Genomic DNA, 24,575 nt, shown 5'->3' on the forward strand with positions numbered 1-24,575 from the left:
ACATTTCAGCACAGGCTTTTGGCATGCTCTTGATTAATGTTAACCTAAATGACAAAAGTTATTATCCTTCAGGTACAGATAACATTGTAAAAGTTTTCCAAGGCTAAGTGTCCATACATTTTAACAAATTAAACTTTTGGTGTTGTTTCCTAGGAAAGTCGTTTTGTTTGTTTGTTTTAGATTGTTAGAATCGTTATTGTTTTGCTGACTTTCACTTGAAATAAACCCATGAGAGTTATTACTATCATATTTTCTTTGCCATCACTTCACAGCTGTAGTCATAGAAAATTTCAACCACAATTATTACCTTAAGCTATTTAACACCACTCAAAAACTTTGTCAGCCACTACTGAGTATATAAAATGTCCAATGTTACCCCAAAAATAAATTATGATAAATCATAAATATTTTCCAAAAAATTAAATGCATTTATTTTATTAAAAATAAATATACCTCTGGATTGTATTTCAGAAAATTGTACAGACATCTTTTAAAATTCTCTCATATAGCAAGCTGAAGCCACTAAGCTATATTCTGCTGGTGTGGATACGTATATTCTCTTTTAATGATACATGTTTTAATGTATCATTAAAAGAGAATAGACCTATCCACACCACATTTATGGTATATGCAGAGTCAATGAATCCACCTACTTCCTCCCACTTTAATCACAATTAATTGAAAACCAAACTAATGTAAATGGCTTCTCTCTAGGCTATCTGACAATTTTCTGCCACAGAAATACAGCAGAGAAATTTTCTGTGAAAAACATGCATTAACACACAGTTTAGTTTCCTGAACCTCTTATGCAGAGAAGAAGTCACTCAGGCCTTCTAATGCATCTTGCAATTTAAAATACTGTGTTGTGAAGAATATTGCTCTCTTGACCCAATTTCATCCTCTTATTCCCAGAGCACTGCATAAAAGCTTGGGTCAGAGCATCCTTCAAACATATTAAAGCTCCTTGAACTCTAATAGAGCTTTATTCAAGTTCCTCCTTGCTGTACACACAGGCAGTTGATGTGAATGAAGCCCCTTAAAAGTTCTGCTCTTATTTGAAACCACACAGTCTCTCTCTGACCCCTGTTGTGCAGCCTTTGTTACTACCCAACAGAATTACATTCTTTTATCATCTGAACTACCCTCCCCAAATCATCAGCCTCCTTCTAGCTGGCTACATGCATGGTTTCCTTGAACTCTAACCTTGTTTTGACTCTGCATAAACCTGGTAATTTGCATACTTTTCTATCAATTCTCTGCTATGTCTTGTTTTCTTTCTTTTTTTTTTTTTTGTTTTTTTGGGGCTTTTTTTTTGGTTTTTTGGTTTTTTTAGTGTTTTTTTTGGTTTTTTTTATTTTCTTTTTGTTTTTGTTTTTTTTGTGGTGACCTTTCAGGATCCCATCCTTGGACAAAGGTGCTCTTCATCCAGGAAATTAATTCTTTCCTAAAAATGTTCTACTAGTCATCTCTTATCTCATCTAAGGCTGCCTCAAGGAGTCCCTCTATATTGAAAAAAAAATCCTGACAACAATTGCACACAACGAGTTTTAAGCTGTGCTCTGAATTTTGTTGTCCATACTGTTATTCTCCTCACACATCGAACCCTGGAGCACACTGTACTAAGAATCATCTGAAAAGACAAAGACATGCCTCCGTGGTACAGGGGAAGAACTGCTTTATTTATACCACAAGTTCTCACCAAAGCTAAGAAAACAAGAGGTCATAGGGTTAAAGAAGGCTTTTAAGACAATCAGGTTCAGACTTCTGCCACTGTCACATCTGAAAAATATCTTAGGTTTCCTGTCTGCGACTGCAATCCTCAACCAGAACAATACTGCCCTATGTTAGTCGACTCACTTAATACTCCAAATACTACATTTATAACCAGGATGAAGATGTAAACCAAGATATCAAGTCTGTTTTAGACTGGCTGAGAAAACTGAGACGTTTATTATGTCCATATAATTAGCTAATTAAGAAAGAATGCATGTTAAAACAATGATGTCATGTTCTGTTCATTAGTCAAAAAGGCTTATTTGCAACTCCTAATGCTATTTTCTGAAAAGAAATATCTCAGACATCCATGATAAATGTATCTTACTTCACTGAAAAATTGCCAAACATACTTTAAGATCTTAAAAGCTCCAAGTTGTTACCCTGGAAGTATTCTAAGTAGTTTATATTTTACATGGATGATAAGAAGGGTACTTTTCTAAGAAAAAAAGGTCATCTAGGAGGACTGTGTGTCATAATGTTCTGCCACCACTCAGAAAAAAAAAAAAAACAACAAAAAAACCCGCATCCAGCTACAAAATAATTTCTGCGAAAAGAATGTAACAGTTATTTCAGAGAATATATGGTACAAAAGGCAATTACCAGGCTTAAGCATTTCCATCAAGCCTGGAGATCACAGACATGAAAAGAAGTCTTGTTTTTCTTGACAGTGACCATGATTCACGCAAAATATTTCAGTGATGAAGGCAGCCCTATACCTATGTACATTTAAAATGGTAAAAGGGTCAGCAAATTTTATATATTCAAATTTACTTACAAAATAATATAAACAGTGTAGCAGAAAATATATCAGGAACATGGTTTCCAGATCTGCTAATGTCAGGGCAATACCAAAGCAGAGCAATGTGTGGCCACAGGGGCTTTTAGCACATATTTATAGGAAAATAGTACAAAAGCCTACAGTACTGCCAAGGGGCATGGTAAATTAAATCATTAAAAGAAAAACCCACAGGAAAAGTGGATCTGGAGTTTACTTGTCATTGTTTCAGTCTCTTTTTCTTTTTCTTTTTTTTTTTTGCCATGGTTTCCTCAAAACTACAGCAGCTGAAGTTGTGAGCAGCTTGAGTGGGCAGAGTGAGAGTGGATATTGGTGTAAGACCACTAGGAGTAAATTCAGCTTCAGTGTTTGTCTGCAGCAACCAGCTCCATTAATCCTGTTGTCTCACTTTGGGTGAAGGGAGAAAAAAGGAAACACAGCAGAGACTAAGATTTTGGAAGTGTTGTTGCAGAAATCACAACGCACTGCGTAACTACAACAATTCCGAAGTTGAAAATCAATGGATAGGTGGCAAGAAGTTTTCAGGGCAGCACATTTCTAAAAACCCTTTCAACATTAGCCTTCTAAACAAAGAATGGTAATTACTGCTGCAGGTCCTTCCAGACAAAGTGCAACATCGTGGTGTCTTGTACAGAGCCCTTGCTTTGAGCCAATATCCACCTTTCAAAGATTTGTAATCTCAACTTTCTATTTTTGTTTTCTCATTGCTGTAATAAAAGATCTGGTTTCCTAAACCTGAATGTCATCTTCTGCCTATGACCTGAGAAGTCTTTCAAGGAACATTTGAAAACTTGACAGATTTTATGATTGACACAAAGAAGTCACTTTTGGTACTTATTTAAATTGGGAATTCCTCATCATGACTGAGATAATGAGTTAGAACAGGCATATATCCAATAGCTACATCTTACTGTTATTACTCCCTCATAGCAGCACAAGCACGGACAATTCACAGAAAAGACAATGAAATAACTGCTTTAAAAGAAAACATTGCTTTGGGATTGCTGCCTGAGTCTCTCAGGGATCAAAACTCCCAGGGATCATAGCTGCTTTAGGGACAGCAATGAATTTATCATAAACCAACATTTTATTACCAGAAAATGTGGAATCAGTAGTTCTCACAAGTAAGTGTGTTGTATGTATAAACCAGGAGTTACCAACACGGTAATTTTTCAGTTATACATTTTTCCTTTTCTTAGCAGGGCAACTACATATGCACACATCAACCATGACTGTTTAACTTCATGGCAAAGCCATGAACTACTCTTCATTTCTTATCAGTGGTAAAGTTCTATACACTGCCTCATGGCCCATAATCTGTGCTTCTGACCCTTGGCCAAGGCACAGCTATTGCAGAATGGTGCCCTCCTTGACGAGCTCAGCAGAGGCCCTGCTCTGTCATTGGCACATCCCAGGGCTGCCTCTTGGAGAAGAAAAGGTTGCCCCTGTTAGAAGCAGTAAATGAGAACAGCAGGGATAGAAAGAGGCAATAAGTTCCCAAACAGATCAAACTACAGAAAGCCCTTGAGGGTGTCATTGAAGCCTGTCCAAAACAAGTTCAACAATTTTTTTGGAGATAATAAAGGCATTTTGGTGAACAGCTTCCTGGTTCACTATGATGAACTGCAGAGACGCCACAGACAAGTGTGTCCAGGAACACAGATAAGGTCAGAGGTTAAAACTCCATCTATCATTGGACATAGGTCTTTTACTACACTCAGCTTGCTACAGTCAGGAAAACATTTAAGACACCCTAAACATTATTAATTATGGTAGACAACATATTCTCTGTGTTGCAATCAGCATTACAGGGCATTTAAGAGTGTTTTGCAGGACAAGACTATCCAACAACTGGGAATTGCTCGTAAGACTCCATGCACACCTCTCATACAGACACTATTGCCACATACTGCTGTGGTGCACTATTGCTCCTTTACGCAGTACTAACAATGACATTGTGACCACTGCTTTTGAAAAAGGAGCTAAGATATTTGAGAAGCCACTCTCTTTAAAATTCCACTGATGGGATATGGCAGGAGAGGAACAGAATCCAGTCATCTGAAATTCTTTCATAGAAAAAGTTACAGTGTTTTTCTTAATATCAGATGACACAGGCAGATAACTATAGAGATGATTTTAAGGTGCTGTGTCTTTTACTCTTCAAATCAAGAAGAATCAACTCCTCATTTGAATCTCCTATGTGGCTTTGCAGTCTGCTTTGAGAATAATGTGAGGGTAGATTTTTTTTTGCAAGGGTAGAATGAGAGGGTATACTATGTAAGATAGAGAAACCAAGGACTAATCACTGTTCAGGGCAATCATGATTCTCCTTCCACATACAAAGAGACTTTATTCTGAATTTAATTTTGTTACACACCATATTACACTGGGAACCAAAATTGAAATAAGCAGTTCTAACTTTTTTACTTCCTGTCCATAGGCAAAAAATTAGACATTTCGAGACATAAAACAGCAGATAAGAGAAAGATGGTTTAGTGTAAATCACAGTTAGACAGCATTAATTAAAGGGATATCTAACATATTTTAAAACTTTATAAGACTTTAACAACACTTTCAGGAGGAAAATTTGCCCCCTTCTTGATGGTATTTGGTTTTAGATGTAACTTTCAAGGGCAGCTGCTTCATAAAATAATATTTATTTTGTTTTCCTGCCATCTTGTGGCTTAACCGCAGAATGCACTTAAAAAAAAAAAAGAGGTACAATTGCTGGTCTGTGAAGTGATTGCTTTTGGAATGCTACTTGGCCTAAGCTGTGCTCCAGACCATCACCCCCTCTTCCCTAAACAACACTGCAGCTTGCAACAGCATGGACCTGCAGTCCAGTGAATTCCTGCAACAACTTGATACCATGGAAGGAAATTGTGGCAGCTAGCCCAGGTCTCACCAGTGGGATGATGGCCCATTCTCTCTTCCAGACCGTTCCCTTGACCCACATCTGCCTAAGCCAGTGAATTCTTATTGCATTCCTGTTTCTTAGTTAAATACATTAGTTTGAATGATTATGTGAGAAGTGAGCTGAATTCTAGTCTGGCTCACTCACAAGCTGAGGCAAACCCTACCAGGGCTATGTAAGTGAAACACGCAATATTATTAGTTACACTTCTCACCATCTGGAAAGTTGCATTTGGCAATATGTATGCGTGCTAAGACTCCAGATGTAGCCTTTTGGGATTTTTTTGGCATTTACAGGGAATGGTCAAGCTAGCTGATTTAATACAGCTCATTTTAAGCAAACATGAAATCTTAATGCCATTTCTGTCATTTTATGTGGGCCAACTGTAGAAAATAAAGACTTGCTTTCTATCACACTATGACTGAAAGGCATCACATTGTACACTTCCCTAATCCAGCTAAAGTTAAATAGACGGTTGAAGATCAGACATGAAAAATATTAGAGGTTTTCTACAAAGTTTGGAGGTTTTTTTTGTTTGGTTGTTTTGTTTTGTTTTTGTTGTGGCTCACTTTTTAACTGCTCAGCAGAAAAACAAAGTTATTTGTTTTCTTCATGTGACATGCTTGTATGAAAAAAATTTTGCCCATGCTTCATTTGAAAGAGCCTCCTTACCAAAGATGTATAATCAGTTAGATTTAGTGGCTCATGTGACAGTTTGTGGGTGAACAATACATGTGCATGTTTTTAGCAAGAGATGGCCTCTCAAGATTTCACTGGCTGAACTTTCTAGAAAGTCAGACTCCTCCAGCAGTTGTCCTGCCAGCTGAAATGCTATGCTAGTCTGACTGAATACACCAAGAGTGGTTAAGAGCAAAACACTTTTGCTAGTCTATGATTTAGCAAGAAATTTTCTGTGTCATATAATTCCAGGTGAGTCACTAAAAGGTCTCAAAACAAAATTGTTTTAGTTAAATATCAGTCCTCCTGTGCCACTTGCTCTTTCCAGTAGATTCCAAGACTGTGGTTTTCCAGGGCAGGTTTTTGTCTAAGTTCAACTTTCAACTGTTTTGCTTACACCTCAGTTGCAAACCTGGATACTTGTATTTCATTTTATTGACAGAGAACATAAAGAATTTTGCCACAAAATTGATGCCTGTGTAAAGGCCTCAAACCTGCGGAAATCTGAGTACATGGAGGGCTTTCTACTTTTCACAGTTAAAAGCAACTCAAGTTAATACCTGGGAAAAAAAGGAAAACAAAAACGAACGTTCTGAATTGTACTGACAGTTATGAGTATTTTTCACTGCTTGAAATTGCTCAGATCTTCTGCACCAGTGAGGAGATTCATGAAGATTTGAGTGCAGTGTCCTGGTAACAGGGAGCACAATGACCAGATAAGGAAAGCACACTGCTCATTATCAAATTAAGCACAGCTCTAGCAAGAGATCAGAAAAAGCCCCAAAATTCATAAGTGATATGTAAAATAGAACTGTACAACAGAACATGTATTGGCACAGATATTGTAGCTACTTTTCATAAGTTCATAACTGCTAAAAAAGACTCAAGCTCAGAATAAATATATTGGACTATATTGGTAATCACACTCCCTGACACACTGCAGCTTATTCATGATAAAATAAATAGTTTAAAAAATATAGTAAGAAAATGCTGCTTTTTCCTCAAAATTATTAAGCCATACTGACAAATAGTGATAATTCCTGAAAAGTTTTCTAATGGCTCTTGCCAACCCATCAGCCAAAGGGATGTAGATGACCCAAAGAATGAAGGATGTCATTATCTCCACCCTTCCGCACTGGAACTATCTGACGCCTCTAATTGCTCAAGCCTTAGTTAATGCTTGTAGAAAGAAGAAAGCTCCTAATGAGGCAGAAAACCAGGAGAAAGATCCCAGCTTTTCAACTTATCTGCAGCTATTGATTACTTGGGAAAAAGAAGTGAGAAAACAGTAAGCCTGGTAACATGGAACTTGGATTTGCGTTTTCATTTCCAAACTTCAGATTTCATTCTGAAGAGCTGTACTAATTTAATTCTAAATGGAGATACTGTATCTCCATATGATCAAGCCAGCTCAACCAGCAAAGAACAGTCTTTCAGGACAAAATATGCTGGGTTTTTTAGAGTCCTCTGTGTGACACAAGTTCATATTATATTTAACTTTGAGAATATCAAATACATTATTATTAATGGCAGCCTGCTGAGCTTTAGAATCATATAATACTTGCCAGGGACATCAAGGACATCTTTTTTATCTGGAAAGGGCACAAAATACATCTAAATTTAAGAGAAAAAAATTGGTCAGAATAACTTTAATGAGGTAACTGTGTGCCACTTGCTCTTCTTCCGACAGCTGGAGTTAATGTTTCATCCAGCTAAATACTTTGGGTACTGTTCTGGGCTGGAACCAGCGTGCTGAGTGTCATATACGAATGAGCACATTATGTATTAATGGTTCTATACCCTTTTCTACAAAAGCAGAACTTGGTCCAATATGTTTGGTAAACTGCAGACATTTTGCTGATTTGCAAGACATTAGGATTAAATGTCTACAGTTCCTTGTGTCTAAAAAGCAGGCAAGATTGTTATACATTCTACAGAGGAGCACCTTCAGTGATCAAAGCTATTGCCAGGCAATGGTAAATTAAAATTAAATGCCAGTAGTTAATATCCTACTTTTCCAAACAACAAGATTTCTAATATGAAATATCAGGCATTCTAAGCATTCCTCTTCATGGAGATGAATGCAGATGTTTCCAGAAAGAAAATTATTTTATCTAGTTACTTTCCTGTTGGGCTACAGAGGTATTTTGGGCTTTTTGACAGTGTTTGTGGGTCTCACCCATTATGGTAATCAAAATTCACCCGTGCAAGGTGAATTTTAGGTTATGTAACAAGAGGAACAGATGTTCTTCCACAGGAATACAGCATACCTCAGGCATGACACAGCTGTGGTGTAATTTGGGAGTGGTTCAGGAGTTACTGCACAGAGATGGGCCAGAGAGACCAGCAGGAAGGAGCAGCAAAAGCTCAGCTCTGGTATTGTTAGCAGTATTTAACATTAACGTGCTCACAGCACATTTCTCACATAGGGACAAGCTTGTGGCATTGTAGGTATTACTGTAACTCATGAAGGAATGTAAGACAGGAGAAATATTCAGCATCACACTGGTTATCTCACACGCTTCACTGACACTGTGCTCTGCACAGCTGGGAAGCCAGAAGGTATGGAAATACCTCACTGTGAGCAAGAAACAGTTTATAAGTCCTGAAAGCACCCTGTTGGCTCATATAATAATTAATGTTAAATATGAGAATAAAGAGTATCTATAATCTGTAAGACTACTTTGCAGAAATCTAACAGATCTCCTAAACTTAAGAAACTTGATGTATGAGTTCCCAGAGAAGCTTAAAAAAGCCCAAACAACCTTCTGTTATAATCCACCTAGTCCAAGGAAACACAAAGCATTTATACAAATTAGGTTTTATTAAAACCATCAGCATTTTCCAATGCAAACTTGCCATTTCCCCCTTCAAGAAAAACAAATTTCCCACTTAAAAAATGAACAAACTTACACTGGTGGTTTAAACTAGGAACAGCCCATGGGAAAGGAATGTCATGCTCAAAGGCATGAAAGCACTGGACTTCAAGGAGTGTAACAGGGCAAGGAAGAATGGAGAAAGCAGCCAGGGACTGGTCAAATGTACACCTTTTCACTCAGAGAAATGTAATAGACAGCAATCTGATGGAAGATGAATGAAGTATGTTCCTGTATAGTCGCTATGCTTTCAACTCAAAACTTCTCTCTTGATTCTGCAATTTCTAAAATTTCAAGGACTGCATGTAAAATATCGTAATTTTTTGTTTATATGTGCTAGCATGACCTTTGTTTAGAGACCCGTTTTCAATTGGGAAAATGAGCAAGAGTTGTAAATTGCAAAGGGAACTAGGGACAGTTCAAAAGGTCTGGTGTGAAGCCCTGTATTGAAAACAAAACCATGTTCCAAACACTCATTTTGGGAGCCAGCATTGGCCAAAATGAACAACATATTACCACACAAAGAAGATCTGTTGACCTCGTACTCTATTCATCTGCTTTTTAACCAATTTATTTTCCTGTCTTTAACAACAGGTTTCACTTTTTACATAGACACTGTCCAATGTGTTTGCTGGACTGAAACGATGCCCAGTGAACAGTGCAAGCCTGCAGGAAACAAGCACTTACACACACTTTTGAAGTTTGCTTCAGCTGTGGGCTGGCCATAGGTACTGCTGCTTCCTAGGACAGGAATCCAGTCTGCTTGCTGCTTTACAGAGCAAAGCGAAACTTCAGCACTTCCTCAGTATCTTGCTGAGCTGTGTTGCTAGCACTGCTGACTGGACCAGGAGTGTCTTCGGCTTTCTCACCCCAATGTGTCACTCACCATGCTCTGCAGCACCTTAAGCTCTTTCTGGGTGGGCAAACATGCTCTTTTCAGTTTCAGGTGCTGTGACAAAAGCCACAGCTAACAGCCACCTGGAGATGGTGACCTAGGGAATCTTCCTTCACTGCTCCTGCCCACCACATTGGCATTCAAACGACATGCTTCAGCTGAACAGCAAATACACAGGACTCTGGAAAGCTGCAGCCCTGTGTAAACCTTTATATGGCCACTGTAAAGAAGCCCTGCTGTCCCCAAATCTGTTCTTGCACCTGGTGTGCAGGAGGCCAACCCATGCACAGAACAGATACTTGATTTATTTACAGACCTGTGCAGCAATGGGGGCTTGGTGGCAAATCCACAAAGCCAGCACCATGATTCCCATAACTTTTTACTAGTTACACATTTTAGCAAAAATAGGAATTCATGTTCATTGGCTACAAGTTGCATAGTTCTCTTATTAATTAGCAACCTATCTTCTATAGGTTGAGTCACTCCCTTCTTATGTTAATTAGTCTGCATGCTCAGTCTTTCTTCAGTTTTGGGTCAGTGGTTGCATCTCCTGCTGCTGGAATTACTTTTTACCCAATCATACCTTGTGGAAACCCAGGGCACAGAGAATATTTCTCTGTCTGCTCTGGGGTACCTTGACCCCCAGGGGAGCAGTGACTTTGACCCTCATTCATGGAGAAGCTTCTGAGACTTCGAGACAGACTGGAATCCACAAAAGCGTGAAATAGATTATAGAGAGCAGTGTAGGTATGTCACTTGCTGAGAAATTTAGGTTTTGGGATTTTTAGTATGTTGCGGATGGAAGCAAGATGGAGGGCACAGGGTGTTGTCCCGAGTTCCTTCTTCATGCTTCTTTTTCCTTCTTTTTCATGGGTTTGGGTGGCATTTTGTAATTGGGCAGAAAAGTCTGCATTGCGGGCTCTTTGGGATCAGTTATTGGGTTAAAAGGGAAAATAATCTAGGTGCCAGTTCTTAATTGGATAATTTAAGTCTTAAAAGACCTTGTAACAAGAGATTGTTAGCCATTTTTGCAGTGCTTTTCCAGTGCACTGAACCTGGTGTGGACAGTGCGCAAAACTTTAGATAAGATAATAATAAACAAGAACCTGAAGACCAAAATAGTCCAGCGCATCTCTCTTTCCTGACACAAAACCGCTCCAGGAGAGTCTCCCCCAACAGGGGAGCCCCTGAGAGGGCACAGGCTGAGGCCCAGAAATCGAGGAATCGATAATGCCTGATTCAACACAATTGCTGAGTTCCTTTATTAGTTTCTTCCTTTTCTTGGGATTCTTGCCGAATATCCTTGTGGCTTGTAAATTCTGCATTCTTTGTGTCCACCATCAGTGGTACATCCTCCTCCCCAAACTTTGCAAACCTCCCAGAGGTCTGAGATCATTGAGGCCTGCCAAGCCCTAAACCTTAATTCTGCCAAAAAAGTAGTCTGTTTTTCTAACACCTGGACATCACTTAGAGCTTGTTGGCTGTTTTCTGTTTCAGGGATTAAATCTTGTTGTTGAAAGTATAAAAAGGTAATACATTAAAAAACATCCCTTCTTAAAATAGTTTTACATCTTCCACATTTTGCAACAGTACATTCTTCTTCTAGGCATTGTCAATCTCCTCTTAGGTCTGAGCATTGAACCTTCCCCTAAATCGTGACAATGAAGTACATTGAGTCCTAAACCTTAACAAGGCCATTATCACAGAATCACAGAATTTCTAGGTTGGAAGAGACCTTTAAGATCATCGAGTCCAACCCGTCTTCTAACACCTCAACTAGATCATGGCACCAAGCGCCAGATCCAGTCTTTTTTTAAACACATCAAGGGATGGTGACTCCACCACCTCCCTGGGTAGATGATTCCAGTATTTGATCACTCTTTCTGTGAAAAACTTCCTCCTTAATTCTAGCCTGTATCTCCCTTGGCACAGTTTGAGACTGTGTCCTCTTGTTCTGTCTCTTGTTGCCCGGAGAAAGAGACCGACGCCCAGCTCACCACAGCCACCCTTCAGGAAGCTGAAGAGAGTGATAAGGTCACCTCTGAGTCTCCTTTTCTCCAGACTGAACAGCCCCAGCTCCCTCAGTTGTTCTTCATACGGCTTGTGTTCCAAGGCCCTCACCAGCCTCGTTGCTCTTCTTTGGACACGCTCAAGCATCTCAACGTCCCTCCTAAACTGAGGGGCCCAGAATTGGACACAATACTCAAGGTGTGGCCTCACCAGTGCCAAGTACAGGGGAAGAATGACCTCCCTGCTCCTGCTGGCCACACCATTCCTGATACTGGCCAGGATGCCATTGGCCTTCTTGGCCACCTGGGCACACTGCTGGCTCATGTTCAGCCGACTGTCAACCAGCACCCCCAGGTCCCTTTCCACCTGAGCACTGTCCAGCCACACCATCCCCAGCCTATAACGTTGCAGGGGGTTATTGTGGCCAAAGTGCAGGACTCGGCACTTGGACTTCTTGAACTTCATCCCATTAGATTCTGCCCATCCATCCAACCGTTCCAAGTCCCTCTGCAAAGCCCTCTGTCCCCCTAATAGATCGACACATGCTCCCAGCTTAGTGTCATCTGCAAATTTGCTAATGAAAGACTCTAAACCCTCATCCATGTCATCGATAAAAATATTAAACAGAACTGGCCCCAGCACAGAACCCTGAGGGACACCACTTGTGACTGGCCACCAGCTGGATGCAGCACCATTCACCAGCACACTCTGGGCCCGGCCATGCAGCCAGTTCCTAACCCAGCAAAGAGTGCTCCTGTCCAAGCCACGGGCTGCCAGCTTGTCTAGGAGTATGCTGTGGGAGACAGTGTCAAAGGCCTTGCTGAAATCCAAATAAACAACATGTACAGCCTTTCCTGCATCCACTAGGCGGGTTACCTGGTCATAAAAGGTGACCAGGTTGGTTAAACATGACCTACCCCTCCTAAATCCATGCTGACTGGGTCTGATACCCTGGCCATCCTGTTAATTCTTTGTGATGGCACTTAATATAAACTGTTCCATTATTTTGCCAGGTACTGAGGTCAGGCTGACTGGTCTATAATTACCAGGATCTTCCTTTGCACCCTTTTTGTGAATGGGTATCACACTGGCCAGTTTCCAGTCATCCGGAACCTCACCAGTGAGCCAGGACTCTTGGTAAATGATGGAGAGTGGCTTTGCAAGCTCATTTGCCAGCTCTCTCATTACCCTGAGGTGGATCTCATCTGGTCCCATAGATTTATGAACATCCAAGCATTTCAGTAGTTCTTTGACTGCCTCCTCTTGGATAATGGGGGGACCATCCTGCTCCCTGACATCATCAACCAGCCCAGGCAGGCAGGTGTCTTGAGGGCACATCATCTTCTCACTAAAAACTGAGGCAAAATAGGCATTAAGCACTTCTGCCTTCTCCTCGTCTCCAGATACTAAGTTCCCTCCCTTGTCCAATAAAGAACAAAGGCTGGTCTTACCCTTCCTTCTAGCATTAATGTATTTGTAAAAACATTTTTTATTATCCTTTACAGATGTCGCCATTCTAAATTCAAACTGAGCTTTGGCCTCCCTAATTTTTTTTCTGCATACTCTAGCAGCCTTCTTGAATACTTCCTTAGAGACCTGACCCTCCTTCCAATGCTGATACATCCTCTTTTTATTCCTAAGTTCCTCCAAAACCTCCTTGCCCAGCCAGGCTGGATGTTTATCCCGTTGGCTGATCTTTCAGCACACAGGGACAGTCTGTTCCTGTGCCCTCAAGATCTCTGTTTTGAGGCATGCCCAGCTTTCCTGAACTCCTTTGTTTTTAAGGGCTGCTTCCCAAGAGACTCTCTGAATGAGCCTCCTAAACAGGCCAAAGTCTGCCCTCCGGAAGTCTAATGCAAGGGTCTTACTGGTGCTCCTCCTGACTTCACCAAATATTGAGAACTCTATTATTTCATGATCACTCTGCCCCAAGCGACCTCCAACCACCACATCTCCCACCAGCCCATCTCTATTTGCAAACAGCAGATCTAACATAGTCCCTTCACAAAAAGTTGTCCTCCATACATTCTAGGAATTTCCTGGACTGACTTTTTACTGCTGTATTAAGTTCCCAGCAGATGTCTGGTAGGTTGAAGTCACCCACAAGAACAAGGGCTGATGATCGTGAAACATTATCTAGCTGCTTATAGAATAAGTCATCTACCTCTTCTTCCTGGTTGGGTGGACGATAACAGACTCCCAGTAGAGTGTCAGCCTTGTTGGCCTTCCCCTTAATTCTTACCCATAGACATTCAACTCCGTCCTCCTTAGTTTCAATTTCTACAGCATTGAAATTCTGCTTAATATAAAGGGCCACCCCTCCACCTCTTCTTCCTTTCCTGTCTCTTCTGAAGAGCTTGTATCCATCCAGTGCAGTACTCCAGCTATGTGAGTCATTCCACCATGTTTCTGTGATAGCAACTACATCATAGCTCTGCAGTTGCACCATGGCCTCCAGTTCTTCTTGTTTGTTGCCCAAGCTGCGTGCATTGGTATACATGCATCTCAGCTGGGCTACTGACTTCACCCCTAACTTAGCCTTGCAACCCTTGGGTCTACTTACAGATAGCTCAGCTGCTTCCCCTTCCCCCGTCAAACCCAGTTTAAAGCCCTCTCAATGGGGTCTGCCAGTTCATGAGCTAAAAACCTGTTGCCCTTAACTGAGAGATGTACCCCATCTGGTTCCAGCAGAGCAGATGCTGTAAAAGTTTCCCCATGATCAAAGAATACAAAATTATGCCGATGACACCAGCCCTTAAGCCACTTGTTGATAATGCAGATTCTCCTGTTTCTTTCATCATTCTCCTCCGCTACCAAAGGGACTGACCAGAACACTACCTGAGCTCCTGCCCTATCAACTACCTGACCCAGTACCCTGAAGTCCTTTCTAATTGCCTTGACACTCCTCTTTTCAATTTCATCACTGCCAGCCTGGAGTATCAGCAGTGGGTAATAATCAGAGGGCTGAATCAGCCCAGGCAGTCTCTCAGTGATATTTTGTACCTGGGCCCCAGGGAGGCAACAGGCCTGTGGGATGGGTCTGGTCGACATATGGGGCCCTCAGTTCCCTTCAGAAGGGAATCACCTACAACAATTACCCTTCTTTTCTTCCTGATGTTAGAGGTAGTGATCCATCTTACAGATGAATCATAATTGGGGGGTTCACTATATCTTCTAGTTGGGTCTCTAGATCCAGGACCTCATACCTATTCTGAAGTGGCACCTGTTTGGATGATGGGGATGGGGGAGAGTTTTTGTTATTACCTCCCCGAATGGGGACCCATTTCCACTCCTCTTCATCTCTCAGGTGCCCTTCTATTGCCTGAAAGCGGGAGGCATGTAAGTCCTCAGTTTCTTGGTCAGAGGCCTCCCTTAAAGGGCTGAACTCCACCAGTCTATTTCTCTTTCACTTTCCCTGATACTCCTTAACCTTTCAACTTCCTCCCTAAGCTCAGCCACTAGTGAAAGGAGGTCGTTCACTTGTTCACACCCCAGGCAGGTTTCCTCCACAACACTCCCTGAAGCCACTGATAAGCTCAGACACTCTGGGCACGGATGGGTCTGTACAGAAGCATCCTTTTTGGAGGGCTCAACTTGGTCACTCAGACTCATACCAGCAACAGTTTTTGACCGTGTAGAAACCATTACTAATAGACACCTCAAACACAACCAGGCAGCAGAAAGACCTCAATCAACACAGAGAACTCCTTACCAGTAAGAAAGCTGGCAACCCTGCCTGCTTGCCCTGCCTGCGCGAACTGCCACTCAAACTGCCTTGTATACGTCCCAGAGACTCACCACACCCCTGTTTGCCTGCTCCTTATGCTTACAAGTAATTGATCTTTTGAACATCTGGATGTTCAAAATGTATGGATGTAAACATAATGAGTCAGCAACTGGCTCACCAGTCAGGCACAAAGGGTTACTGTGACTGGGGTGACATCAAACTGGTGACCTGTCACTTGCAGGGTTCTGCAGGGCTCCATCCTCAGCCCTATGCTCTTTAACATCTTCATAAACAACCTGCACGCAGGACTGGAAGGGAGACTCAGCAAATCTGCAGATGACACAAGACAGGGAAGAGCTGTTGACTGCCTCAAAGGCAGGGAGGCCCTGCAGAGACCTCGATGAATCAAAGGGCTGGGCAATCACCAACTGTGTGCAGTTCAACAAGGAAACATGCTGGACTCTGCCCCTGGGATGGGGCAGCCCTGGATGGATGGAAAGATTGGGGAATGAGAGGCTGGAGAGCAGCATCACAGAGAGGGACCTGGAGGTCCTGGTCCATGGCAAGCTGAACATGAGCCAGCAGTGCCCTGGCAGCCAGGAGGGACATCCCTGTCCTGGGGGCATCAGGCCCAGCATCCCCAGCTGGGCAAGGAAGGGGATTGTCCCACTCTGCTCTGGGCTGGGGTGGCCTCACCTTGAGTCCTGGGGGCAGTTTGGGAGACCCCAATGTAAAAACAATCTAAAGCTACTAGAGAGTGTCCAAAGAAAGGACACAGATCTGGTGAAGGGCCTTGAGAAGCCTTGTGAGGAGTGGCTGAGAGCCCTTGTTCTGTTCAGCCTGGAGGAGACTGAGGGGAGACCTCACTGGGGTCTGAAACTTCCTCATTGGAAAGGGAAAAGGAGAGGCAGACCCTGATCTCTTTGGGGTACACAGTGACAGGACCCAAGGGAATGGCCTGAACTTGTGTCCGGGCAGGTTTAGGCTGGGTATCAGGTAAAGGTTCTTGCCCCAGAGGATGTTTGGCACTGGAACAGACTCCCCAGGGCAGTGGTTACAGCACAAGCCTGACCGAGTGCAAGAAGCGTTTGGACAATGCTCTCGGGCATTCTGTGACTATTGAAGTGTCCTATGCAGGACAGGAGTTGGGACTCGATGATCCTGATGCGTCCCTTTCAATTCAGCCAATTCTGTGACTCTCTGCGATCAGCACAAAGCGGCATTGCCAGACAGGCGTGAGCAAATCAGCCCACTCCCTGCGCCCGCAGGTGTCGGGGCCGCCTGCACTCCCGCTCCCGCGGCCTCCCTCCCTCACACCATCTCCGCCCTCCCTCACACCACCCCCGCCATTCCCAATCCGGCCCAAGGCTCCGCCTCTGCCTCATGACGTCACGGAGGCAGCGCACCGCGAGGTCGCGTGACGCGAAGGGGCGGTCCCCTCCGCCCCCGCGCCCGGCGGACCACGCCACCATTGGCTGCGCCGGCGGGGCGGTCGCGTTCTGATTGGCTGCCGGTATCGCGCGCTGTCGGGCGGGCCGCAGGTGTGCGCGGAGCTGGGGCGGCGGCGCGGCCGTGAGGGGAGCGCGCCTGTCCCGCGTCCCCGGCGGATCCCGGGTGGGCGCTGCGGCTGGGGTGGCGGCTGCTGGCCCTCGGCCTGAGCCCCTGACCCTCGGCCTGCGCCCCTGGTAGCCGCTCTCTGCCACCTGAACCCGGCTGGGAGATGTGCGAGTGTGCACGCGGCGGTGTTTTCCGCATCCTCCGTTCGGGTTTGGAAGATCCGCGCTGTTGCTGGCATCCCTGACTCCGTGCCGTGTTCTGCTCTGTGTCTGTGTGATTAGGCATCTTCGCGCAGAAGGGAAGCAGATGGATCCCCTGCCCAATCCCGCGCCCCTGGCCTCGAAGCTGCGGAACACGCTGATTCGGTACCACAGCATCGGAGACGGCGACTGGCGCGTGGCGAAGAAAACCGTGAGTGCTCTGGGCGCTTCTCGGTTCTGCTCCGCAGGAAGCTGTGGGTCACCGGTGCAGCGGAAAGAGCCCGCTGTGCCGTGCCACACGGCTGAGAAACACTTGGCCGCGCCCTGCAGGACTTTAAACTGACAGACGCTGTGAAACCATCACTCTAGAATATCTTTAGATGACAGGATGTGTTTTTCCTGTTCTCAGGCATACTCTGTCATTTCTTCTACCCATTTTCAGGGGTGTATCTCACGGAAGAACCTGTGTGGGATTATAGGCTTGACTTACTACAAAATGGGAAGTACTTAGCATTAATCGTGTTGCAAGAGGCTCACGTGTACTTCCAGCAAAGCAGACACAGGCATCTGGAATCTCTTGTCAATAAATAGTTCATCATGCTTTAGCTTTCGAATATCTTCCTCTTAGAAATGAGAAAATTCTTTCCTTCTTAAGAAATGAGATAATTCTCAAGGCTTCCTCTTATACTGTTTCACTTTTCTGATCTTCTTTAGAGACTGCACATTATCCTAAGTTTCCTTCTCTGAAAGAGAATACAGTTCCTGCTCTCTCCAACCAGTTTGCCATCCTCTTGAGCTGCCTGGGTTTTTTGAGTTGTGCTTCAACAAGCTAAATAGCCTTTGCTTGTGCACCAGTCCTAGGCTGGGTGAATACTTCTTGGTTCCCCATCCACAGAAAGTAGAAGTGTAGCAATATGGTAGGACTAGTGTGGTAAATTTCTATCTTTGTCTTTTTGTTACAGTGGTTTGAGTAGTGCTTTTATTTTTTCTTCCATCGTGAGCAGACACTGATAGGACAGAGGCATCTGATCCAAATGTAACTTATTATTTGCAGAATTAATAAATTTGCTGTCTGGAGAGGGAGGAATGGAGCATCCAAGCCTTTTACTCTTGCAATGCACCTATACCACCTCTACTCTACTAAATGTGTTGTTATATTAAGTACTACTGAATTCCTTTAAAAAGTTGCCTGCATCCTTGTGTTCCAAATCCTCAGATTTTACCCCTCTCCAGCCTTTCCTTCCTCTTTCCTTTCTTTTCTTCCTCCCTTCTTTCCATTTTGATACTGTGCCATGTAAAAGAAACTCAAGCTTTACCTACCACAAGGAGACGTGTTGTGCCCCAAAATACCTTAAATAATTCTGGGTCTGGTACTTAACAGTACTGCTCTTTAGGACATTTGGTCTTTTTTGCTTATATAATCATGATTCCAAAGAAAGGGGTGCCATATGGTACTCTTTTCAACACCAAAATTCAGACACTTTGTACAGAGGTTCCATGTCATAGTTACATAAAAATCAGAAGATACTGGTTTCTCTATTTTCTCTGGGTAACTTTAAAATAAATAGACTACTGCTTGCAAGATTCTTCTAGTCAGGCATCTAGGAGAGAAAGGTAATTGAACTTTCTTTTCTGCACCTGCACCTCATGCATGCTTCTGTAATGTGTGTTAAAGGAGTGCAAGCAGGAGCAGTGTGGTCTTCCTGTCTGAGCAACATCCGGCTGTTGGCTTTCCAGTGGCCTTGCAATTGGAAGGCTTTCCCTGCTAATGTTGTTCCATTACTCTGTGTGTTTTCACAGTAAACTGACTTGGCCTACCAAACCCTACTTCTGCACAGACTTCTGGCATTTCACTCTGAGAGAGCAAATTTTCTGATTTTTTTGAAATAATAGAAAATTACAAGTAAAAGATATCTGAAAAATCTGAGGAAAATTGTGCAGTGGTGCCCAGGTGAACCATGGCTAGTTATAAAGTTGTCTGCTTTTCTTCAAGGAAGTTGAAGCATTTTGTGGACTTCTTGCAATTGTATCCAAGTGACAATTAATACTGTGGCTTATATTTTCTTTCAGAAAGATGCAACTGTGTGGCGTAAACCATCAGAGGAATTCAGTGGATACCTGTAAGTTTGCCTACACAAGAGATACATTTTTAATGTTCCACAAATGTGTTCTGTAGAATTTAGAGATTAAGGCTGTGAATTCTATAGCCCTCAGCTACACAGATCCTCCTGAGGGAAAGCTAAATGGGTTACCTGCTGTGGCTGGATGATTCCTTTCTAGTTTTTCAGTTTGATACTTTAGCATTGCATGGTGTCTAGAGCAACAGTGAAGTCTGTGGAACACACCACAGGACTCCCATTAGCTGAAGTGGCAACAGCATCTGCCCAGAAATGATGTCCTGTAAAGCTCAGAATCAAGCCTGGGTTCAGTAGTCCTGCAGGGTCACTGGCTGACAGCTCAGTCAGTCCTTGTACTCATTAGCTTGGTTCTACTCCTGTGTTATGATCCGCTCTAATCACAGAGGAGTAAAGAGAACTGACTCTCTGTGAATAAAGCAGAATGAACCCAAAACCATTCAGATATTCCCAAGACTTGATTAAAACCAAACAAGGCTAGGTGTTGATGCTGAAAAATTCATACATTTTATTTAGTAGTGAAAGAGGCAAAGAAAAAGGAAGAAAAAAAGAAGTAGAAGAAGGGGAGTGTGTTTGGGGAGACAGGGAGCGTGACAGGTTAAGTAGAAGCATGTTACCCCTCTACGGGTCCCAGTGATGTCTCATTGTTCCCCTCAGTCTAGTCTTCTTGGTGGTGAGGGTCCCCCACCCAAAAGTATAGAGTCCCATGGATTAATACAGGGTTTGGGCAGGTGGGAATGCCCAGGTGCCTCCCCTGAGGGGGGCAAGTTTGACACTGTCCCTTGCTTGACTCGATCCGTTATGTCATTTTGCATCATATGCAGCTTTGGTGCAGGGTCTGGGGCCCCCTTTGAGGGGGCGGTCTCTTTATTAGGCCATGACAACCCCTCTGCTGTCCCTCATGTGGATGTCCCTTAGATGTGGTTTTGCCAGGGTGAAGAGGCCCCACAGCTGAGCTGGTGTTGGGCTTTCATTGCCTCTGAGCAGAAGCTTTTTCACCACACACCCAAAATGTCTTATCCTCCCCCTTTTGGTGTGAGGGTCCCTTCCAGCCTGACAGCAGATAAGACTGGGGCTGTGGCCTCCACCCAAAGGTGCTGGGTTTAATCCTGTGGAAGTATTTTTCTCCCCCAGCCCAGACCTGAGTCACTTTATCTTGTCTCAAATCAATTTATAGTCCAGGGCCTCAGTCAGGAGGCCCATTGAGGGTGCTTCTGTGCAGCTTTTATTACACAGTTTTGCTATAATAGGCAAAAGTCCTTCACAAAACTGTTCAAGATGTAAACCATAGCATTTCAATCTCCAACATCCTGATACTTCTGGTTTATGAAAAATGTTTTTCCCATTATATTCGTGATCTCCTTTTTACTTTAGGTTTACTTACCTAAGGTGAACTCCCTTGCTAGCCAAGCAGTAGGAGTAAAATGACAAATTGTTACAGTTGTTAGAGAAATAAACAGAATAATTTTTATCCAAGGAAGGAATTTGCCATTTATAAAATACTAACTGTATAAAAAAGACAAATTTTTCAGAAACAAATTTCTTGCAGAGAAGAATAGATGCACCCATAGGTGTTTTCCTGTACTGTTTTCTCTGATACAATTGTCCACCGACCATACTCCCTGGTACGAAGGTTTTAATGTAAGTGTACTGTTGAAAATTAATGTAATATGAAGAATTTCTTACTAAATGTAAACACATTTTTCTAGCTACAAAGCTCAAGGAGTGGTGGAAGATGTTACTAACAGAATAGTGGATCATATTCGCCCTGGACCTTACAGGCTAGACTGGGACAGCCTAATGACTTCAATGGACATCATGGAAACATTTGAAGAGGTGAAGACTTGCTTAGATTCTTGAACGAGATGTGTACTGATGAATACATGAATTTAACATTCATGGCTTTAACATTCATGTAGAGCAGAGCTATTCCAACAGATCTGAACCTTTCTCAGCCTTCTTGTTTGCATGCATGAGCAGCATTGTGCATACATGCCCTGTGTGACCACACATCAGGCTCTCTGGCAGCACAGTCCTATTCTGAAGCTTGAAGTGCATCTTTCCATTAATGCTAAAAATAAGGGAGTCAGTCACAATTCTCTTGGACCTGGGAGGTCTGATAGCCTCTGATAAAATTCACATACAGAGGGCTACTGTGTAATACTGTGTATGCCAAAGCCATTTCATGCAGCTTGCTTTCTTCTGTTCTGCAGCAAACAATAGTATTACTCCACACATCTGGAAGCTGTAACCTCCCCCTCTTCCTGAAGGGCTGACTTGTGTATTATGGCTTTGTGCTGAGACACAAAACAGGTTATACTGAGGGTCAGGACTTGATAAAAGAAAGGTAGTTTTGAAGCTGGTTACTGAACAGCTAGTAGCCTTCCTTTGGTTAACGCAGACATGCAGTATGAATTCAAAACCCTCATCTGGACACGTGGCTTGAACATGGATTGTCATTTGCTCTGTCTCTGAAAGAAGATTTATATGACAAGGTATTTTGTCTATATAAAATTTATACAGACTCTATTATAAGAAAGCCTATTTTGAAGAATTGTTCACATTCCATTTTATTTTTCACTTAGTGGATAAAAGTATTAGATAGAGTATCTTAGTACTAAGAGATTCCTCTTGAAGTTTGTTTATGGTCCTTTTTGACTTCCCAAGTGCTCTTTGGTGACATAAGAGCCACGTAGCTTTCAGTTGTCAGGCATGCCAAAGTTCTCTAGCTTCAGATCTTTAAATCTTTATGGTGCCAGATACTCTCTGCTTCCATAACTCTCAGTTGTAGACCACAAATCCTTAAAACTTCCAGATTTTAGGTTGAGAATGGCACAGCCATTCAGACCTCACTGAATTTGCAGTGCAGTTGACAGTGGCTGTGAACTTTGTGAAAAATGTTAGCTCCCTGCAAGCATTACCTTTCCCTGTATTCATTATCCTAAGTTACATTTTTTTTCCCTTATAATTCTGTCACTCAACAAGAACTGCTGTGTGATGCGCTATACAACTGCTGGCCAGCTCTGGAACATCATAGCACCGAGGGAGTTTGTTGATTTCTCTTACACTACAAGCTATGAAGATGGGCTTCTAACATGTGGTAAGCCACCACCTGCCTCTGCTAAATTCTTATTTTACAACAGTTGCTTGGCTTAAGATTTGGTTCAGATTTAGTAGTAGTAAACATTCCAAAAATGGTCTAAGATGGTTTTCAGCATATAAATTCAAGGTGTTTTAACAAATGTAAAGGTGTTTTAACATTTTACATATTTAAAGAAGTGTACAAGTTACTGGTTTACCTATGGACCATTTGTTTCTGCCAGGCTTCACTTATGTCAGCTGTGGGGCAGGAGTGTTAGAGACAAGTTGAGTCCTTCAGCTGTGGTCTTAGAGCAAAATGGGATGAGTAACAACTTGCTTCTTGTAAATAGGAGGAATGTCCTCTTAACATTTGATTTTTTGCTAATCATGCTCTTCTGTCTGTCGCAGAGTTTGGATAAACAGCAAATTCCATGCATTAAAATACCCGGAAACTCGTAGTGTGCCTGTCACTACTACTAAATTCCCCAACCAGAACCTTATATATTACAAATTTACTGCACGTTAATTTTTTTTTAACCTCTTTCAAATTAATTTCCTTTCTTTTTTGTTTCTTTTATTTTCCTTGATAGGTATAAGCCTGGACTACGGAGAGGTGAGACCAAACTTTGTCCGTGGATTCAATCACCCTTGCGGCTGGTTCTGTGTCCCTCTCAAGGACTCTCCTGGCCACAGTCTTTTGACAGGCTACATCCAGACTGAGCTGCGAGGGATGCTGCCGCAGTCTGCAGTAGACACTGCCATGTCTAGCACCCTGGCCAATTTCTATTCTGACCTCAAAAAGGCACTCAAAGCGTAGACAAACAGTGACTTAAAAGCCAGCGCATTCCTTGCAATCAGATTATGTTGTTTAGCTTAGCATAGGTTACCTACTAAATTGAGGTAACGCTCTTCCTGAATGACGCCCGAACCTTTGTCTTGAGGATCCAAACAACTTTAGCAAGTGCTTCTTGATGTGATCATTGGCATACATTCCCAGTGCACAGTGCGAGATGCTTTTTACTGCTCAGCACTCTGCAGCTTTGTGAGGAATAGCCTGAATCTCTAAACTGCCAGCTTCCTCAGTAGAAAGCACAAGATGTGTGTGTGGGCTTGAAAAATGCAGTGTGAGCTCAGCTCTCTTCAGCAGTTTTGGAAGCCAGGTGCTCAGGATTTTGATAGTGCAGGTTGCTGTACAGGCAGCATCTCATTGAAGATGTAATTTTGTAATTTATATATATTTATATTTACCTAAATTTTAATTTATTTTTTAACGTTTGTTCATCTGCCTCTGTAATTTGTTTTTAAAATTTGCTTTATTGTATGGATATTATGTAGCTAAGTTGTTAAATGATACTATTCATAAGAAAGCTATTTGTACTTGAGAGCAAAAATAAGTGTTCATTATTGGCATTTCTTTGATGTTGTAACTGTAACTTATTTGCTGTTGTATAGAACAGTCTCAGTACATAAAGAAATGCCCTTACAGCTGATCCAAAGCTCATTTAGGTCATCAGGGGTCTTTCCATAGTTTTTTTTTTGTGAACTTTTAATCATACAGTTGTCAAAATAGCAAACCTCCAGTGGATCTTCAGTGACACCCTGTACTTCTAAGGAGTTTTTGACTTAAAGTTGCATGTAATAGTGTGTGGGGGATTTCATTTGGTGGGTTTTTGTGGGGCTTTCTTTCTGTGTGTGTTTCTTTAACTGCAAACCCTGGAATTACAAAAGCAGCAGAAAGAGACACTCACTTGCTTCAGGGATAGTGCTGTTGCTGTAGCCACAACAGCACAGACTTGCCAGTGTTCTGGTGCTGTGGAGTGCTCTGTGCTACTTCCCCTAGATTGATCTTTGCAATAAATTAACATCCTAAAACATGAGCAACTGAAGGCCAAAGCTGAAGGTGCAGAATTGCTGAGATCTGCTGAAGGAT

The 24,575-nt window shown here is 42.6% G+C and overlaps 1 protein-coding gene across 1 annotated transcript; it reads left to right on the top strand.

The window, feature by feature from the left end:
- The first annotated feature begins 17,226 nt into the window (after positions 1-17,226).
- Positions 17,227-24,058, top strand: STARD4 (StAR related lipid transfer domain containing 4). The gene is made up of 5 exons (XM_030968593.1): positions 17,227-17,640; positions 19,500-19,549; positions 21,274-21,400; positions 22,550-22,664; positions 23,236-24,058. Exons 1-5 carry the CDS (start codon positions 17,536-17,538, stop codon positions 23,460-23,462), a joined length of 624 nt encoding a protein of 207 aa, XP_030824453.1. The 5' UTR covers positions 17,227-17,535; the 3' UTR covers positions 23,463-24,058.
- The last annotated feature ends 517 nt before the right edge of the window (positions 24,059-24,575 follow it).

The sequence above is a fragment of the Camarhynchus parvulus genome, chromosome Z (genome assembly GCF_901933205.1).
Source record: "Camarhynchus parvulus chromosome Z, STF_HiC, whole genome shotgun sequence".
NCBI lineage: Eukaryota > Metazoa > Chordata > Aves > Passeriformes > Thraupidae > Camarhynchus > Camarhynchus parvulus.

Excerpts from the sequence above, each read along its gene's own strand:
- STARD4 (XM_030968593.1), top strand. The coding sequence starts at position 17,536 with ATGGATCCCCTGCCCAATCCCGCGCCCCTGGCCTCGAAGCTGCGGAAC. Across the intron at positions 17,641-19,499 it reads GGCGCGTGGCGAAGAAAACC|AAAGATGCAACTGTGTGGCG; the intron begins GTGAGTGCTCTG and ends ATTTTCTTTCAG. Across the intron at positions 22,665-23,235 it reads AGATGGGCTTCTAACATGTG|GTATAAGCCTGGACTACGGA; the intron begins GTAAGCCACCAC and ends TTTCCTTGATAG.